This window comes from Penicillium angulare (genome assembly GCF_028827245.1).
Source record: "Penicillium angulare strain IBT 27051 chromosome Unknown utg000004l_segment0_segment0, whole genome shotgun sequence".
Classification (NCBI taxonomy): Eukaryota; Fungi; Ascomycota; class Eurotiomycetes; order Eurotiales; family Aspergillaceae; genus Penicillium; species Penicillium angulare.
The window spans coordinates 1,385,463-1,400,571 of NW_026623163.1; the positions used below are offsets into that span (position 1 = coordinate 1,385,463).

Genomic DNA, 15,109 nt, shown 5'->3' on the forward strand with positions numbered 1-15,109 from the left:
GGCGTACCGGTTTCCTTGGACCGGGGAAAATGTAGAAAATCAGATTTAATGGTCCAATTCATGGTTACAACGAACCGTCGCGGGGGAGACCGTGCCGCCATTTGTGTACCCAGGCACAGAGCGCGCAAGTTGTTTATGTCCCGAACAAGACAAAGTGGAAATGCACCACGGGTTGCTCAGGGGTAAAGTGGAGATTGAAAGATCCATCGGGGTTGAATAGAGGATAATAAGTGGTGGACAGAAATCAGGAACGGGCAAGTGGATCAGCGGTGAGTGAGTGGATTGGTGTAATGCAAGCGGGCTGAAACCAACTAAGAACGGGTTCATTTCCTCGGCACATACAATTATACAAGCCACCCGTGGATGACAAGATGGGTTTGGATTTCGAGGTGACAAAGAAAGAGTAAGACATAACAAAATATCAATAACAACAGGAACAGAAACAGTAATATCTTTTCTTTTGTCCAGAAAAGAGATCTTTCCTCCTTCCATGTAAGGTCTATGTCTCATCCAACAACTCCACTTGGGTCAAAGTAAATAGCGCGGATCGGCATCAGTTCTCACGCTAATCACTCGTTAGCGGCAAAGTAAATTACAGGAACAAAGTTGGTCACAATGAAACCACTGTTCTTCCAAACGCCGGCCTAATCCAATCAGTATGAAGCAATGGGGAGTTTCGCCATACAGGCTGTGCAAACGATGTTTAGCCCCAGTTTTCGAGTACTGGGTACTTGCAAGAATAGTGTGGAGGCAACCTATAGATCAAGTCACCAATACTCTGCCATGACCCCATTCATTTGCCATTCTGGTACCTGAATAGATGACTATGACTCCACTTTCCCACCACTCCCACACTGTATGAGGTATCCACACCTGCATCCACCGATGACACTAAATGTACTGAGTTCTGGTAATTGAGGAGTAATTACATACACTCGGACGTGCATCACAGCTATTCCCCCCCTTTTTATTTTTCTCCTATTCTTTTTTAGGGGCGAAATAGGAAAACCAGGTGCTGTAAGAGGCTTTTGCTGATCTCTTAGGCTAATCTCCCTGTTCATACAAAGGGCCCCTGGCTCCCCCGTGCCATTCGTCTTCCTTTCTTCCTTCTTCAAGTCCATTCTTCGTTGCCAATTTGCATCAGTCACTCTCTAGACTTCGGTCATCCACTCTTTAACCAACTCACATTCTTTCTCTTTACAAAGCTTACGCTTTCTAATTACCTTAACGGCCCTTTTCCGTACACAAACATTCAAAATGCGTTTCACTACTGCTACCATTGCTCTCTTCGCCGGCCTGGCCATTGCCGCCCCCAACCCTGACACCACTGTCTACGAGACTGAGGAGGTCACCATCACCTCTTGCGGCCCTGAGGTTACCAACTGCCCCGCCAGCTCCCACGCCTCCACCACCGCCCCTGTTGCCTGGACCACCTCTGCTCCTGGCGGCGGTTCCGAGTGGACCACCTCCGCTCCCGGCGGTGGTGCTGGTGCCGGTACCTCCCCTGCCCCTGCTCCTTCCTCCTCCAGCGCCCCTGCTCCCTCCGGCGCTCCCAGCTGGACCACCTCCGCTCCCGCCGTGGCCCCCACCACCGCTAGCGTCCCTGCTGGTCCCCCCGCTGGCCAGTCCTCCTGGACCGTCATCTCCCACACCACCTGTGTGCCCACCGTTGTCTACTCCACCATCCCCGTTCCCTCCGGAACTTCCCCTGTGACTGGTGGTGGCTCCGGCCCTCACTCTCCCTCCCCCGTCGCTTCCTCCAGCGTCCCCGCTGGTGCTAGGTAAGACTTGAATCCCTCAATTGAACCAATAAGAAAGCATATAAACTAACCCCCTCAAACAGCTCCGCTGGCTCCAGCCCCTCCGCCTCCGCCACTCCCTTCAACGCCGCTGGCACTGTCTCCGGCTCCATGGGATTCGCCGGTCTGGCCGCTGCCGCCGCCTACTTCCTGGCATAAATAACTCCATCCGTGATGGGTTACTCATGCTAGCGTCGCATAGCGGCATTAGTGTGTAGTTTATTCCAAAATGGCTTGGTTTTATGGTACGTTCGGTACGGTGGAAACGGAGAGAGCTTCTTTGTGATTTAACTGGGTTCTGGTGATTTACCTGACCGATATCTTGTTGTTACTTGCTTCTGATTTGGATATGCTTTTATCCCCTTTTTTCATGCTTTTCTTGATATACATATTTCCTATTCTTGGGCTTCCTGGATAGCTTCGGAGTTGTGTGAAGCGCTTGGTGGCTAGAGCACGACCTTAATGTAAACCATGACAGCTTTCACCATTTCCTCCGCTTTCCAGCGTTCCCGTAACCCTTTTTGAATGTATCCATACCACTTTGCAAATTATTTTCCTTTAATTTAATCTAGACGTGTGAATGCCGGTCTTTATCTCTTGAATTGAAATTGAAATTGAAATTAGTTTGGACTAACGGCTTTCTGACACGTAGTGTGCCCCTTATTTTTGTGTAGTGGATCGCACTAAATCCTAGTGAGGTGTTGCAATCCTCTGTCATTTCTTTAGGTCTGGCTCCGGGGCACGATACCCACGTTAAAGGTCCTGTCTGGAAATTAGGTGAAACAATCTAGATCTAGGTAATTCTTGTATGCCCTAAATTCTAGTACGGTTTCATATTGTCTCTCGAGGACATTGATGTTCCTGCTGAACTTAAGACTCAATTCCAGTCGAAGTGGCTGTGACTCAAGCCCAAATAGAGCGATCGTGCTACAGCATGATGCCTTCGCTCAAACGTGCCAGGGCAAGAATTATGCCACTAGAAATATTCAAACCAACATAATGGCTCATCGTCGAGCACAAGGGAATTCACATTCGTGATATCGAACAGACCGCCATTCTCTTGTAAGCCCGAAAGCCATCCCGCTTAAAGCGTTACAGTTCACTAGCCCGAAAATCTTTCTCTGTCATCATTGCTTAGTCTAGCATTAAGATATTGAACTTCTAGTATGCGCAGTATCTGCTTAGCTTGAACTGACCAGGCTGCATATAATCATACCTTCCAAGTACCCCATAAACTCGTCACAGTCATCCAAAAAGTTCCCTCCAGTGATAGTAAGAGTTGCTAGGACCTAATATTACAATGACTACATAAGATAGATATCGGGAAAGATAAAACTGGATATGTATGGCATTGAGGTTAAACTACCTAGGGTAAGGATGATGTGGATGACAGTATACCTTCGAGGACAGACTGTACCATCAACACAGTCCTCAACCACAACGAGAAAATAGCCAAGCCAGTATCAGGCTTCGGGGTACAAAGAAAATGCGTAATCAGGCAGACACTAAGCAAAAACATGAACAGAAAATAGTTCAAATAAGTGAATGAAAACCAACACCCTTAGTACGTCGCCAACCATCGCTTACTTCGAGGTCTGTTAGAGCAATCATTTCCAGTATAGTAGATAAGAAAACGATCATGCTGGAGATCCTGGTCTGATCAAATCCACTGGAGCTTGATCGTTAATCCGAATCTTGATCTGGGAAACACGCAGTTCTTGCAATCACGGCGCTGTTCAACATGTTCACGGATATGGTGATGACAGAAGTCAATCTGTTCCGTGCATTGATGACCGTGATCGAGGAATTTTCCGATGACTCTTTGATTATCCTCACTAATCGCTATCGACAGATCATCCTTACATATAGCAGTCTACAGCTTAATAAGTTCGACTTAATAGGATCAAGCTCGCGAAGACATTGATGAAACCAATATGCAACAATCTGTGGCAGAGAATCTGCATCAGATTTTCAACGAAAGGCGATCGGTTTTCGTCTGGCGATCATGATCGAAATGTGAAAGGCGATGGGTTGTCGTCAAAGGCCATTTGCATATCGTCGTATATATGCTGACTTGAGAACTTCTCCAGGTCTTCTCTCGACATTAGATTTCGTCAGTGGAAGCATTACCGCTTTACTCTTTTTGGCCTTTGGGTTCTGTCATTTATTTACCAAGTTCTGATCCTGTATAGCGAAATCCGGTGTCGGGAGAGTGTACAGCGGCCAGTATCCTGTTTAGAGCTGCTTTCCAGTATCTGGCTTTTCACTCCTCGTGATATAGGGAGCCCTGGAGGCGGGGCGAGACCTTCTATTGGCTTGTGGAACCGACGTAGTTGTGTTAATATCCAGAGGACACTGGGCTCAGTTTTGCTGCAATCCTAGCAGCACGTCTTAAATTTTGGCTAGACTGTTCCTGAAGCCGAATAAAAAAAGATATACATGTATACTTTTTCATGAATTAGGTCGTCTCCACTCCGGGGAGGAACGGGTTCGTAGGGACTCGGAGTCGATCGAGATCGACTGTATTCGAACGATATGCGCTCTCGTTCACTAATTTGTGAAAAGAATCAGCAAAGATGCGTTTGGGAATCGAATTGGCATAGGAATCAGACATGTAGGGGCGTGAAGTGTTCTCCAAGTCGCTTTCGTCCCGAGATAGACATAGTGGTGATCGTAGAAATTTGAACAATATAAAAAAGCCTCGAGAACGATGCAGATGAAAGCAATGATGGAAATAGAAGGCAACAATAAGTTGTACCGAATCAAAGGGTTATATGCATAAAATAGAGAATAGATCCCAGGAGGAAAGAAAAAAGAGTTAATGAATGAGGAGAGAGGAAGAAATAAGTGAGATGTAAATCAAACAACTTGAAACAGGAACCTCCGTGAATACAAAGAAATAGACATATCGCGTGAACAAATTTTACTAATGATAATGCCCAGACAATCCAAACATACTTATTGAGCTACCGATTACAAAAAAGGACACAAACGGAAAGAAAAAGACTGAATTATAGCACAAATCCAGTATAGAACCCCATGGAGAATATTTCTGTTTATGTCAGTCTTGCTCAGAGTTCTCCCCTCCTTAATACAGACAGATCCACCTGAGAAGTATTTACTATACAGAGATCTGAACGAAAGAAAAAAAGTTGAAAGACATCTCAATGACAAAAATAAAACGATATATCGTGCATAAGTGATCTAAACTCCATAATTATAGTAATACTATTATTTGATTCAGACCCCTTGGGGCCACCATATGCATTTTCCACTTAAAGGGGCTGACTTGCACATTTAAGGCATATAGTGCGCCTAAGAGGATCTCGCTAAAATTGGCGCCAGATGTGACCCCATGACCTTGTAAGATCTTTATCTGACAAGCCCCGTATGAGGTCATTGAATGCGCTGCATCTAACATCAGATTGAATTTTTTGTACAGTAGATTGTTATATTGGGATTTTTGCCGACGCCACCCTTTCCCAGCCCGAGTGGGTTAACTATTCGGAGGACGGACGATAGACGTGAACACTAGCCCCATTGCTATAAATTTGGAAATTAAAATAAACCCCGCTCTATATATGCGTCATTTTGATGCATAATTATGTATGCTGTATGTCCTCAATCTCTTCAATAGATTCCTGATTATTATGATCATCCCTACTAAAATTCCCTTGGACTTAGCTTGATCCTTCGTGGGAGACAGCGGAGTACAGCGGGCACTAGCAGGTAAAATGAGATCCTTCTATTCCCATAGTCCGGGATAATATGTATAAATAGTGGCAAGGCTTTTTCGTATTGCTTGTCAACGTATCCCGTGACTCGGTCTGCACATTAAGACTCTTTGAAACAGTAGTAGAGCACAGAACTCTCGATTATATTAAAGGGAAGACAAAGTTTCTGATGAGATATCGGGGAGATTGCTGGTGCGCCAAAAATAGCCAGCCCCACTTCCTGCGCCTGGGTCACTGTGCCCGCTTCCAAGATTGCTTGAACATTTCGCACTTGCTCTACATCCATTGTACACGGCCGGTGTGAGATACTATTTTATTCGGCGATAGCCATCCGAGAATGCGAAGTACGAGCCACGAACCTTTACACCATTACGTGTCTCTTCGCTCAGGAAGATCATGAAGCCTACAAACTCACTTGACTAAACGTCTCACCATATCACTCGTATAGTTTCGGGAGGAAGGGCGAGCCCCAAGGCTGCTTTGTTTCTTGAGGCCAGGAACGGTAGCCCATAGCCCCCGCTTTATGGAGCGCGCGATCTGCGGAAACACAGCGAGACTAGCACTTGAGCAAGGATCTAAAGCACGGGAAATATTCCAAGATACGACTCGCAACCAAAAGGATCGGATCGGCTATACGGAGTAGCTTTCAATAATTCTTACACCCCCGCAGAGGCCGTCAAAGTCAAAGCAAAAGCATCTCATAAACAAGTAGAGGCATGGGAAGTGGATACCCGGACCCCAATTATGAACGAGGCGCCGCTGCAAATCAACGGTTAGTATTCCTTTCGTAGAATCGGGAAAGAAGCACTCTATTTTGGATGACATGCTCCATCAGGTAAGGGTGGGTATGTAGCGGTGAATTTTGCGCAGCGCAAACAAAGGATTCTATCCTATCCATTCACTAACCATGCTTGGGAAGGTGAATTCAGAAAGAGGGGTTCATAAGGCTCTAAGTGGCCCGCTCGACCAAGGATCACTACCAAGCAACTAAGGATCGGCCCCTGGTGGCCTGAGAAGCCAACCAGCAGTCTGACTGACTCCATTCATTCATATAAGAAAATTCGATCCCCCTTGTCGCAATATTAAGGTTATACTTTCACCCAGATAATCCACATCTTCCGAGTGTATGTCTTTGTATACCAAATCCATGGTCCGTCAAGTGTATGGTCGTGTGCGCCTTAACACCCTCAGTGCTCGTTTCAACATTTAGCCTTTTGGTTTCAGACACAAGCCCTCCACTACTACACTCCACTATTTACGCTGTCGCAAACCTTGGAAGGGGTTATATCTTCCCAAGGCTGTTCCTACTCAGATCTACTACCTACCTGGCGCCCGGGCACTGTGACCATATAGTGCCCGGCGAATCCCCATAAGATGCCCTTCTGTGCGCTTCTACAGAGACGCCATCTGGGACTCGGACTTGCCAAGTCTCGCTCAGGACCTCCTATAATGGATTTGTCGTCTCTAGATGGTCCGCCTCTTCTTGATCGGAGAAATACAGTCCAACATGTCCCAACATTGGTAGATCACTCGTCCCTCGATGGCCCTCCGATTCTCAACTCAAGTTCAGAGATCCATCTCCCTCCAGATCCCACACTGTCTCCAATCCGAGAAGACGCACCAGACCCTCAGTCTGACGCACACTATTTCCTACTTTCGAAACCTCTTCCGCCCAGGCCAGCCACTGCTGATCCTTCTTCTTCACGGCAAATACCGAGGAAGCCAATCAGGCTCCATATCGATACTACAACCGATCATGATACAGCGTCACGATCCTCCGATAGGCTCAGACGTGCCCCCGCTCAACGAGGCCGAGTCAGCCCTCCCGAAGAGTTGATTCTGGTGCAGGAATACTTTGATCGTGGCCATTCACGATCACCTACTTCGTTATCGCCACCAGTGGCTGCACCTCAACCAAAACGATCTCACACTTGTGATCCGCTTAGTTGGCTGGAAGAAGAAGGTCTATGGGAGGTTCCACGTCGATGGCCATCACGAATTTGCAACCCTTCATACCGAAGTCTGAGTCGATCCTCTATGTCGACATCCTTTAGCGCTATCCCAGATGGATGGATTCATCAATTCAACCAAGTTCAAAACGCTAATATCCGTGTTCATACGGACAGCGCTGAAGGTTTACCACCACCTTCTTACGACAGTCATGCTTTTAGTCCGACATATGTTATGCGAATGCAAGATGGACCGATACCCGGATTCGCGACAGTTTCAGGTCTTGTGCCTGATGTGTCGACGAGCTGAGAACGACTCAGCTGATGCTGACAGATAATATGGAATAGAACGATCAAAAGTGCATCAATGAGTACGGGATTACGATATCGGATACGATTTTACGTCGACAGAACAGACCTCGGGATTCCATGATCAGAGCAGCAAGCAAAAATCAATATCCAACCACATTCCAACACGAGAACAACCTGCATAGTGTGCCTGGACGATGAGGCGCCAATTTGATACCCCCCTTCATCTCCCCACCCAGTTACCCTCAAAAGAGTTTTATTGGGGACGATCTTGCTTAATATATTTTTTCTTTTTTTTGGTTTTCTCTCTGTCGGGATTTTCGGCCCATTTTTCTCGTGTTTTTACCATCGAAAAAGTCCAATTTCTATAGATAATGCATGAATATAATTCTAATCTCACTGTTTGAACATTTGTAGACCCGACCAGGATTCCCCTCCTTTTCCCCCCCTGTCTTGCATTTGATTATTCTCAAGGATTAGGGGGAAGAGACACATCCTGGTCCAAGTGCTGGCGTGTCATGGCCAGTAAAAACAAACTGCATCTCGGATCCACATCATCTCTCCACCGCTCGTAATAGCCTCGTTGGCATGACCGGGCCGCGTGCCTACATACTAGACGGGCCTAGGGGAGACCAGTGTGATATAAAAAGGGAGGCTGGTGCCCGCTTAACATCCGTTTGGATATGTAGAAGCTTCTCGAATTGGGTATTCCCCTCTCAGTAATTTCTCACATTGGACCCAACGTGCAGCGTCATCCTGCGGGAGGATTTAGTGACTCCATGTCTCCAGTTCTCTTGCGCGCTAACACAGACCAGCTGCTCTCCAGCCTCTGGGAATATTTCATAACAGTCCACCAGTAGTAATTCAAAAACGAGTCTAGAGAGACTGTGATAGAAGTGGAAAATAACCCGTACTTTGTCTCTCTCCTCTTCCTCTTCCTCTTTCTTTCCCCTCCTTCTTCTACCACTGTCCTTCCCGAGACCTTGTCTCTGCTTCTGCTTTCCCAAAACCCAGACGAAATTGACATTCCGAGAAAACAAACCCCCTGAGACTTCAATACTTTCAAGAATGACTTGATTCGAACGCTATGCTCAGTGAAATCTGTAAAGAACAAAGTTGATTATAATCGTGGGAAGTAACCGTGGTTTCGCCCCGATTCGGTGTTTCTACCGCCTTCGTTGTCCTTCGATCACAGAAAAAAAAATTATTATTTCCTACCCCCCCAATGGTGCAACTCGCCCATATTTTCAAAAAGGATAAGGATAAGGAGAAAGAGACCAGTGAAAAATCCTCTAAATCATCCAAATCTACAAAATCTACCAAGCCCGTGAAGACTACAGACAACCTCGACAGTACCGGCTCTTCACCCCGAACGTCCTTCTCCACATCCAAATCTCCCTCCAAATCTCATCCCGCCAAATCTTCCCCCTCCAAGTCTCCCTCCAAGTCACCCACAAAGAATCGTTTCGCTCACAGTCGGTCTTCCTCCTCGTCTAACACAACTGTTCCTCCTTTCAAATTCGGTACCCGGTCTTCGAAAGACCAGGACTCTCACCCGCTTAATCTTCCTCCGGACGAGTTGCGCCGTCGTCTGTCCGCTATGGCGGCCTCTCGGGATGATCAACGGAGTTCCATGGACATCGATCCTCAGGAAACTCAGCAGAAGAATGGTGTGAATGGTCAAGAGCGCAGTCCTACCCCTCCTCCGCACCGATCAAACTCGGATGCTGGTGAGGCCGACTCGTTCAAGTTGGCTGGTAACAAATTCTTCAAGGATGGCAATTATGCTCGCGCGATCGAAGAATACAACAAGGGTATGCTTTAATCCAACCCCCAACCCTCATCAAAGACTTTTCGTCTTCTTTCTCTGCGACCTTATTCTATTACCTGTTTAATTTCCGCCCTCGTGCCCTGTCATGTCAAGACAAGAAGCTAAACTTTAATTTTTCATCCATTGTTACAGCCATCGAGATCAATCCTACCTCATCGGCCTACCTGTCCAACCGGGCGGCAGCCCACATGTCCGCCAGGAATTACCTCAATGCCTTGGAGGATATCGAGCGAGCCAACGAGCTCGATCCCAACAATGCAAAGATCATGCACCGCTGGGCTAAAATCTTGACAAGCCTGGGACGTGCCACTGAGGCCCTTGATGTGCTATCTCGGGTACAGCCTGCTGCGACCGCGACCGACCGCGCCCCCGCCGAGAAGATGCTGAAGTTCGTCCGCCAAGCCGAGGAGACTCTCGCCGAGGATCGTGGTGGCTCTATGGCTGTTTTCTGTCTTGACCAGGCCCGCCAGGGACTCGGATTCGCTGTGAAGGAGCCTCGCAAGTGGACACTGCTGACCGCTGAGGCGCAGTTGAAGATGAACAACAGTAACTCGCTGGGTAAGGCGCAGGATCTTGCCATTATGTTGCTGCGTGAGAACAGCCAGGATCCCGATGCCATGATGATTCGTGCTCGTGCATTCTATGCTTCCGGTGAGACGGAGCAGGCGCTCAAGCTGCTGAAGATGTGTCTCGGGCTGGACCCGGATATGAAGCAGGCCATTAAGCTTCTGCGCATTGTGCAGAAGTTGAGCCGCACAAAGGAAGAGGGTAACACTGCCTTCAAGGCTAAGGATTACCGTCGTGCTATCGACTTGTGGGGCCAAGCTTTGGAAGTTGATCCCACGAACAAGGATATGAACTCCAAGATCCTGCAGAACCGTGCTCAGGCATACATTAACCTGAAGGAGTTCGATTCAGCCATTGATGACTGCTCTGAGGCTCTGCGTCTGGATCCTGATTACCTGAAGGCTCTGAAGATGCGTGCCAAGGCTTACGGTGGTGCTGAGAAGTGGGAGGATGCCTCCCGAGACTACAAGACTGTCGCCGAGAAGAACCCATCTGAGAAGGGCATTCAGGAGGACATCCGCCGGGCCGAGTTTGAGCTGAAGAAGGCTCAGCGCAAGGACTACTATAAGATTCTTGGGGTTGGCAAAGATGCCAATGAGAACGAGATTAAGAAGGCCTACCGCAAGATGGCTATCCAGTACCACCCTGATAAGAACCGGGATGGTGAGCAAGGTGATGAGATGTTCAAGGAAATTGGTGAGGCTTATGAGACCCTCATGGACCCACAGTAAGTCTTTTCTCTCTTGTTACCAGAATTGCTCTTGATTACAAGATATCTAACACACACCCTAGGAAGCGTGCTGCCTACGATAACGGGGATGACCTGATCGACCCCTCCGACATGTTCGGTGGCGGCGGCGGATTCGGCGGTGGTATGGGAGGCATGGGTGGTATGGGTGGAATGGGAGGAATGGGCGGCATGGGTGGTATGGGCGGCATGAACGGCAGCCATATCAACATCGACCCCAACATCCTCTTCAACATGATGAACGGCGGTGGTGGTGGCGGCGGCGGTTTTGCTTCTGCCGGCGGCCACTCCTTCGGAGGCCAGTCTCGCGGCGGCGGCGGAGGTGGTGGCTTCCCCGGAGGCTTCCCCTTCTAAACGAAGTGAACACCTCCCCGCAACCTCCCTCTCCTACGACTATTACCACGCCTTCCGTCCAACAAATGGATAATTGGGATAGTATACCTTTCCGATGAGATGAGCCACGGCTACGATCATACGAACTGTCTTCCAACACCATCGATTACAGTTTCACACTTCATCCTCATAGTGGCCTGGACTACTTTAGTCCGGGAAGCGATCAGCTCGAATATTTATTGAACATTTACCCTTTGAGTCAAAGAAGTATTGGACGAGAACGGTATTCTCGACGAAAAAAGGCATGGGGCACTACACTACACTACACTATCTACCTCACCTATCCTACTTGTGCTTAACAAGCAAAATGATTCCCAACGATAGACACATGTTTCTGATTTGATGCTATGCTATTTACCCCCGTTATTCTTGGTTGTTATACACTTATTCCTTTATCCTATCCGCATCTTATTCTTTCTTCCTTGCCCTCCATTACTGTGGCCTGTGTTTGTACATGAGTGCTGGATGGAAATGAATAAATGAGCGCGGTGCATGCATTCGGATTGATTATGTGTGTTACCTGGACACAGGAATACCATGCATCAAACATAATTGGCGTTTTGTTGTTTTATTTACAATTACATCTTTCTTCGGGTGCTTCTGTTTGAATGAATTGAGGATTCTCTTCATCCATGATTATACTTATTTCGATTGCAGGCTGTCAATTAGTCTTGTATAAGGGCTCAGTAAAGGTCATATCCACAAGTGAGATGAGGTCTATCAATCTCAATGTCCCGAATCTCTAGTAAAACCTATTTAATTCTGAGTGGCCAGATGGAAGAATGTATGTAATATAAGAGCGATATCGCTGATTCACTTCAATAATGGTCTGTGCTATGTACGTCCCCAATTAACTCAAGCTTCATCATCATCATCCACGTGCTCATCAGCTGTACTATATAGGGTAAATATTAAAACAAAAAAACATCATCAATAAACAAAATGTAGGGGGGAATCTCAAAAATGTGTGTGGAGGACATAGCCAAAAGCGAATGAATGTATCAAAGAAGAGTATGCAGCAAACTCCACCGCTAATGGGAAATGAAAGTGCAGGGATGAGTGCATAAAAATAAGAATGAAACATGAAAAGAACCAATCGCTAAAACACGGAATATGGGGAAAGATCAATATAGTCCAATGGGGGATGTTTCTCGGAGGAATGCCAATTGCCAAGTGCCAATCGTCAGTAGCCAATCGCAGATAAGACGAAAAGACCATAAAAGAAGCCAGTATAGATCAATCTGTTCTCAAATATAACCAAGTCCGTTGAGCACGCTCTTGCAATCTGGGACAGGGAGGTGGGTTACACCCAGGTTGCGCACGAGAGCGCCAGCACGGAGCCGCTGGAGACCAATGGCGACCTTCCATGCCTCGGTGTCTTGCAACACGAAGACATAGCGCTTACCCTCCTGGTCACGGAGGCTGGCGCGAAGAACGTGAAGGCCACGGAACTCGGATTGAGGAGGAGCGCGTACACTTTCATTGACTCCACTGGCAGTAGCACTGCGAGCAAAGAATGCACTTGGGGACGCGAGACGGCAGGTGTTCTTGCAGACTTTGAGTAAATTGACGACGAAGGCATCGGATTCTTCGGTCGTTGGTACTGAGTGAGCGGAGGCACCGCGACGGAAGGAAAAGGGGTTGCTGGAGCCGGGTTTGGCAGGTGGTGCGCCCATCTGGGGGCACCAGACTTCGGTGAGCTTTAGGGTCCACGCCTTGACGTCCCATTCACGCTGACCAACACCGCGTAAATCATCATCGACGAAGAGACCTTCTGTGGTAATTCGCAGCACGAGACCATCAGTCACCATTCCTTGGCCGGAGACCAGCTGAGCAACTGGAGTTTTCATGAACGCGTTGTTGAATTGATAAACTCCTTGGATCACGATCTTGTCAGGATCCTTGGTTGAGTATGAGCTACGATGTGATGGAGGAGGTGTTGTGTGAGCCGTTGACTGAGATGGGGCATATGATGACTCGGAGTAAGCAGAAGACCCAGATGCACCACCGTATGGTCGTCTTGGACGATCATAGGGTCGAAATGAGTATGCATCGTCTTCCTCAACCGATGTTCTCGCTGTTGGGAAGGGAGGCTTCTTGGGTGAAGGTGTACGTGGTGCACTTGTGGCACTTGCAGGGCTAGCAGGCTTGTTGTTGGCTGCTTTCTCTTTGTTCTCCTGAGCCTTCTTCTCCGCGTATCGCTTTGCGGCAGCCTCTTTGAGAGCCGCAAACTTAGCCATGGCTTCTTTTTGAGCAGCAGCCTTTGCAGCGGCCTCCCTCTCGGAAGCCTCTTTGGCAGCTTTTTCTTTTGCCTCTCTTGCTATCCGATCAGTCTCTGCTCTGGCTTCAGCGGCAAGTCTTTCGGCTTCAGCCTTAGCCTCAGCAGCCTCCTTCTCATGCTTAGCACGAGCTTCGGCAACCTCTTTCTCTAAGCGTTCGCGAGCTTCTTTCTCTGCCGCCGCTTTGGCAGCAGCCATTTCTCGCTCGAGTTGCTCACGACGCTCCTTCAACTCCTTCTCCATAGCCTCTCTTTCTGCTTTTCTCTGCTTCTCTTTCGCTTCTGCCTCTCGCTTGCGTTTGAACTCTTCCATCTTGCGACGCAAATCCTCTTTACGCTTAGCCTCCTCCCTTTCGCGCTCACGTTCACGCTCCGCAGCATCCTTCTTCTCCTTCTCCTTTGCTCTAGCTCTTTCCTTTTCCTCTCTCTCTCGTTCTCGCTCTTTTTCCCGTTCCCGTTCTTGTTCACGCTCACGCTCTCTCTCCTTCTCCTTCTCTCTTTCATTTTCCTCATTCTCTTTATCTGGTTTCGAATCAGCCCCACCCTGATTTTGGTGTTGATTTCCACCATACTGATTGTTTGAGTTCGTTCCTCCACCATAGTTCCCTCCCTGTTGCTGTCGCTGCTGCTGTCCTGTTCCACCTCCTTTGCTCTGCTGTCCATGACCAAAGTTGGCATTGGCTCCATCAGCTCCCGCTCCACGTCCTCCCGAAGAACCACCACCAAGACCACCTCCCCAATTGCCGCCAAAACCAAAGAAGCCATCCATTTTCGATTGCGATATTCCAAGGGCCCAGCCTACAATACCTACCCCGAAAGCTACCACTACCATAGCCATAGGACTGTTTCCATTGCCATTGGATGATACAGCGGCAATGTACCAGGTCTTGACTGCTGGTGAGATCAACGACCAGGCTATGACCAATAGTAGCGTGCTTACGGCTCCAGCGAGAAAGCTGTTGCGGTTTGTTTGTAGGGAGGGTAGATAGAGGAAGCCGGAGCCAGAGGAGTGCGGTGGCACGACAAAGATATCGTAGTTTCCGGTTGGCAGGTCGGAAGATTTTCGGTATTCGCCCTCAGTAGTATGAGGATTCTCGCCGTGAGGCGGCGGAGGCGGCGGGGGACCATCCATAGCGGCGAAGGTAGCGCTTCAAGGATATAGGCAGATGCGAAGAGTTGAAACAGTCGCGACTCGTCCTGGGGCGGAGTAGATATCCCAAATCTACTATAATTCCCCCACCTGTGGCACCCCGATTTCTGCTGGCGTGTCGTATCTCTTTTTTCCTGAGATCAAATGGCCTGGCCGGTCCTAGTAGGACAAATTCTTAGCGCAAAAGTAAGTCGATGACCAGATCATATTCGTCGCAACGCGATATTTGCACTGAGGCGCTAGGCCACTCAGTGCGCGGGAAGCCGAGTCAAATGGGAGGTGAGGTTGAATTGGAAGCAAAGATGTGTATATATGTTTTGTCGGCAATTAAAAATTTCGAGATCAAGGAAA

At 48.1% G+C, this 15,109-nt stretch overlaps 4 protein-coding genes across 4 annotated transcripts; 3 read left to right on the top strand and 1 right to left on the bottom strand.

Moving 5' to 3' along the window:
* Positions 1-1,257: 1,257 nt before the first annotated feature.
* On the top strand, positions 1,258-1,958 carry N7478_004458 (GPI anchored serine-rich protein; the record flags this gene model as incomplete). Its single annotated transcript, XM_056920672.1, has 2 exons — positions 1,258-1,781; positions 1,844-1,958. 2 exons carry the CDS (start codon positions 1,258-1,260, stop codon positions 1,956-1,958), a joined length of 639 nt encoding a protein of 212 aa, XP_056778709.1.
* A 4,949-nt stretch (positions 1,959-6,907) lies between these two features.
* Positions 6,908-7,792, top strand: N7478_004459 (uncharacterized protein; the record flags this gene model as incomplete). Its single annotated transcript, XM_056920673.1, has 1 exon — positions 6,908-7,792. The coding sequence occupies one exon, from the start codon at positions 6,908-6,910 to the stop codon at positions 7,790-7,792; it is 885 nt and encodes a 294-aa protein (XP_056778710.1).
* A 1,224-nt stretch (positions 7,793-9,016) lies between these two features.
* N7478_004460 (DnaJ and TPR domain protein) lies at positions 9,017-11,291 on the top strand (the record flags this gene model as incomplete). Its single annotated transcript, XM_056920674.1, has 3 exons — positions 9,017-9,605; positions 9,755-10,916; positions 10,982-11,291. The coding sequence occupies 3 exons, from the start codon at positions 9,017-9,019 to the stop codon at positions 11,289-11,291; spliced, it is 2,061 nt and encodes a 686-aa protein (XP_056778711.1).
* Positions 11,292-12,577: 1,286 nt separating this feature from the next.
* On the bottom strand, positions 12,578-14,740 carry N7478_004461 (uncharacterized protein; the record flags this gene model as incomplete). Its single annotated transcript, XM_056920675.1, has 1 exon — positions 12,578-14,740. One exon carries the CDS (start codon positions 14,738-14,740, stop codon positions 12,578-12,580), a length of 2,163 nt encoding a protein of 720 aa, XP_056778712.1.
* Between the last annotated feature and the right edge of the window lie 369 nt (positions 14,741-15,109).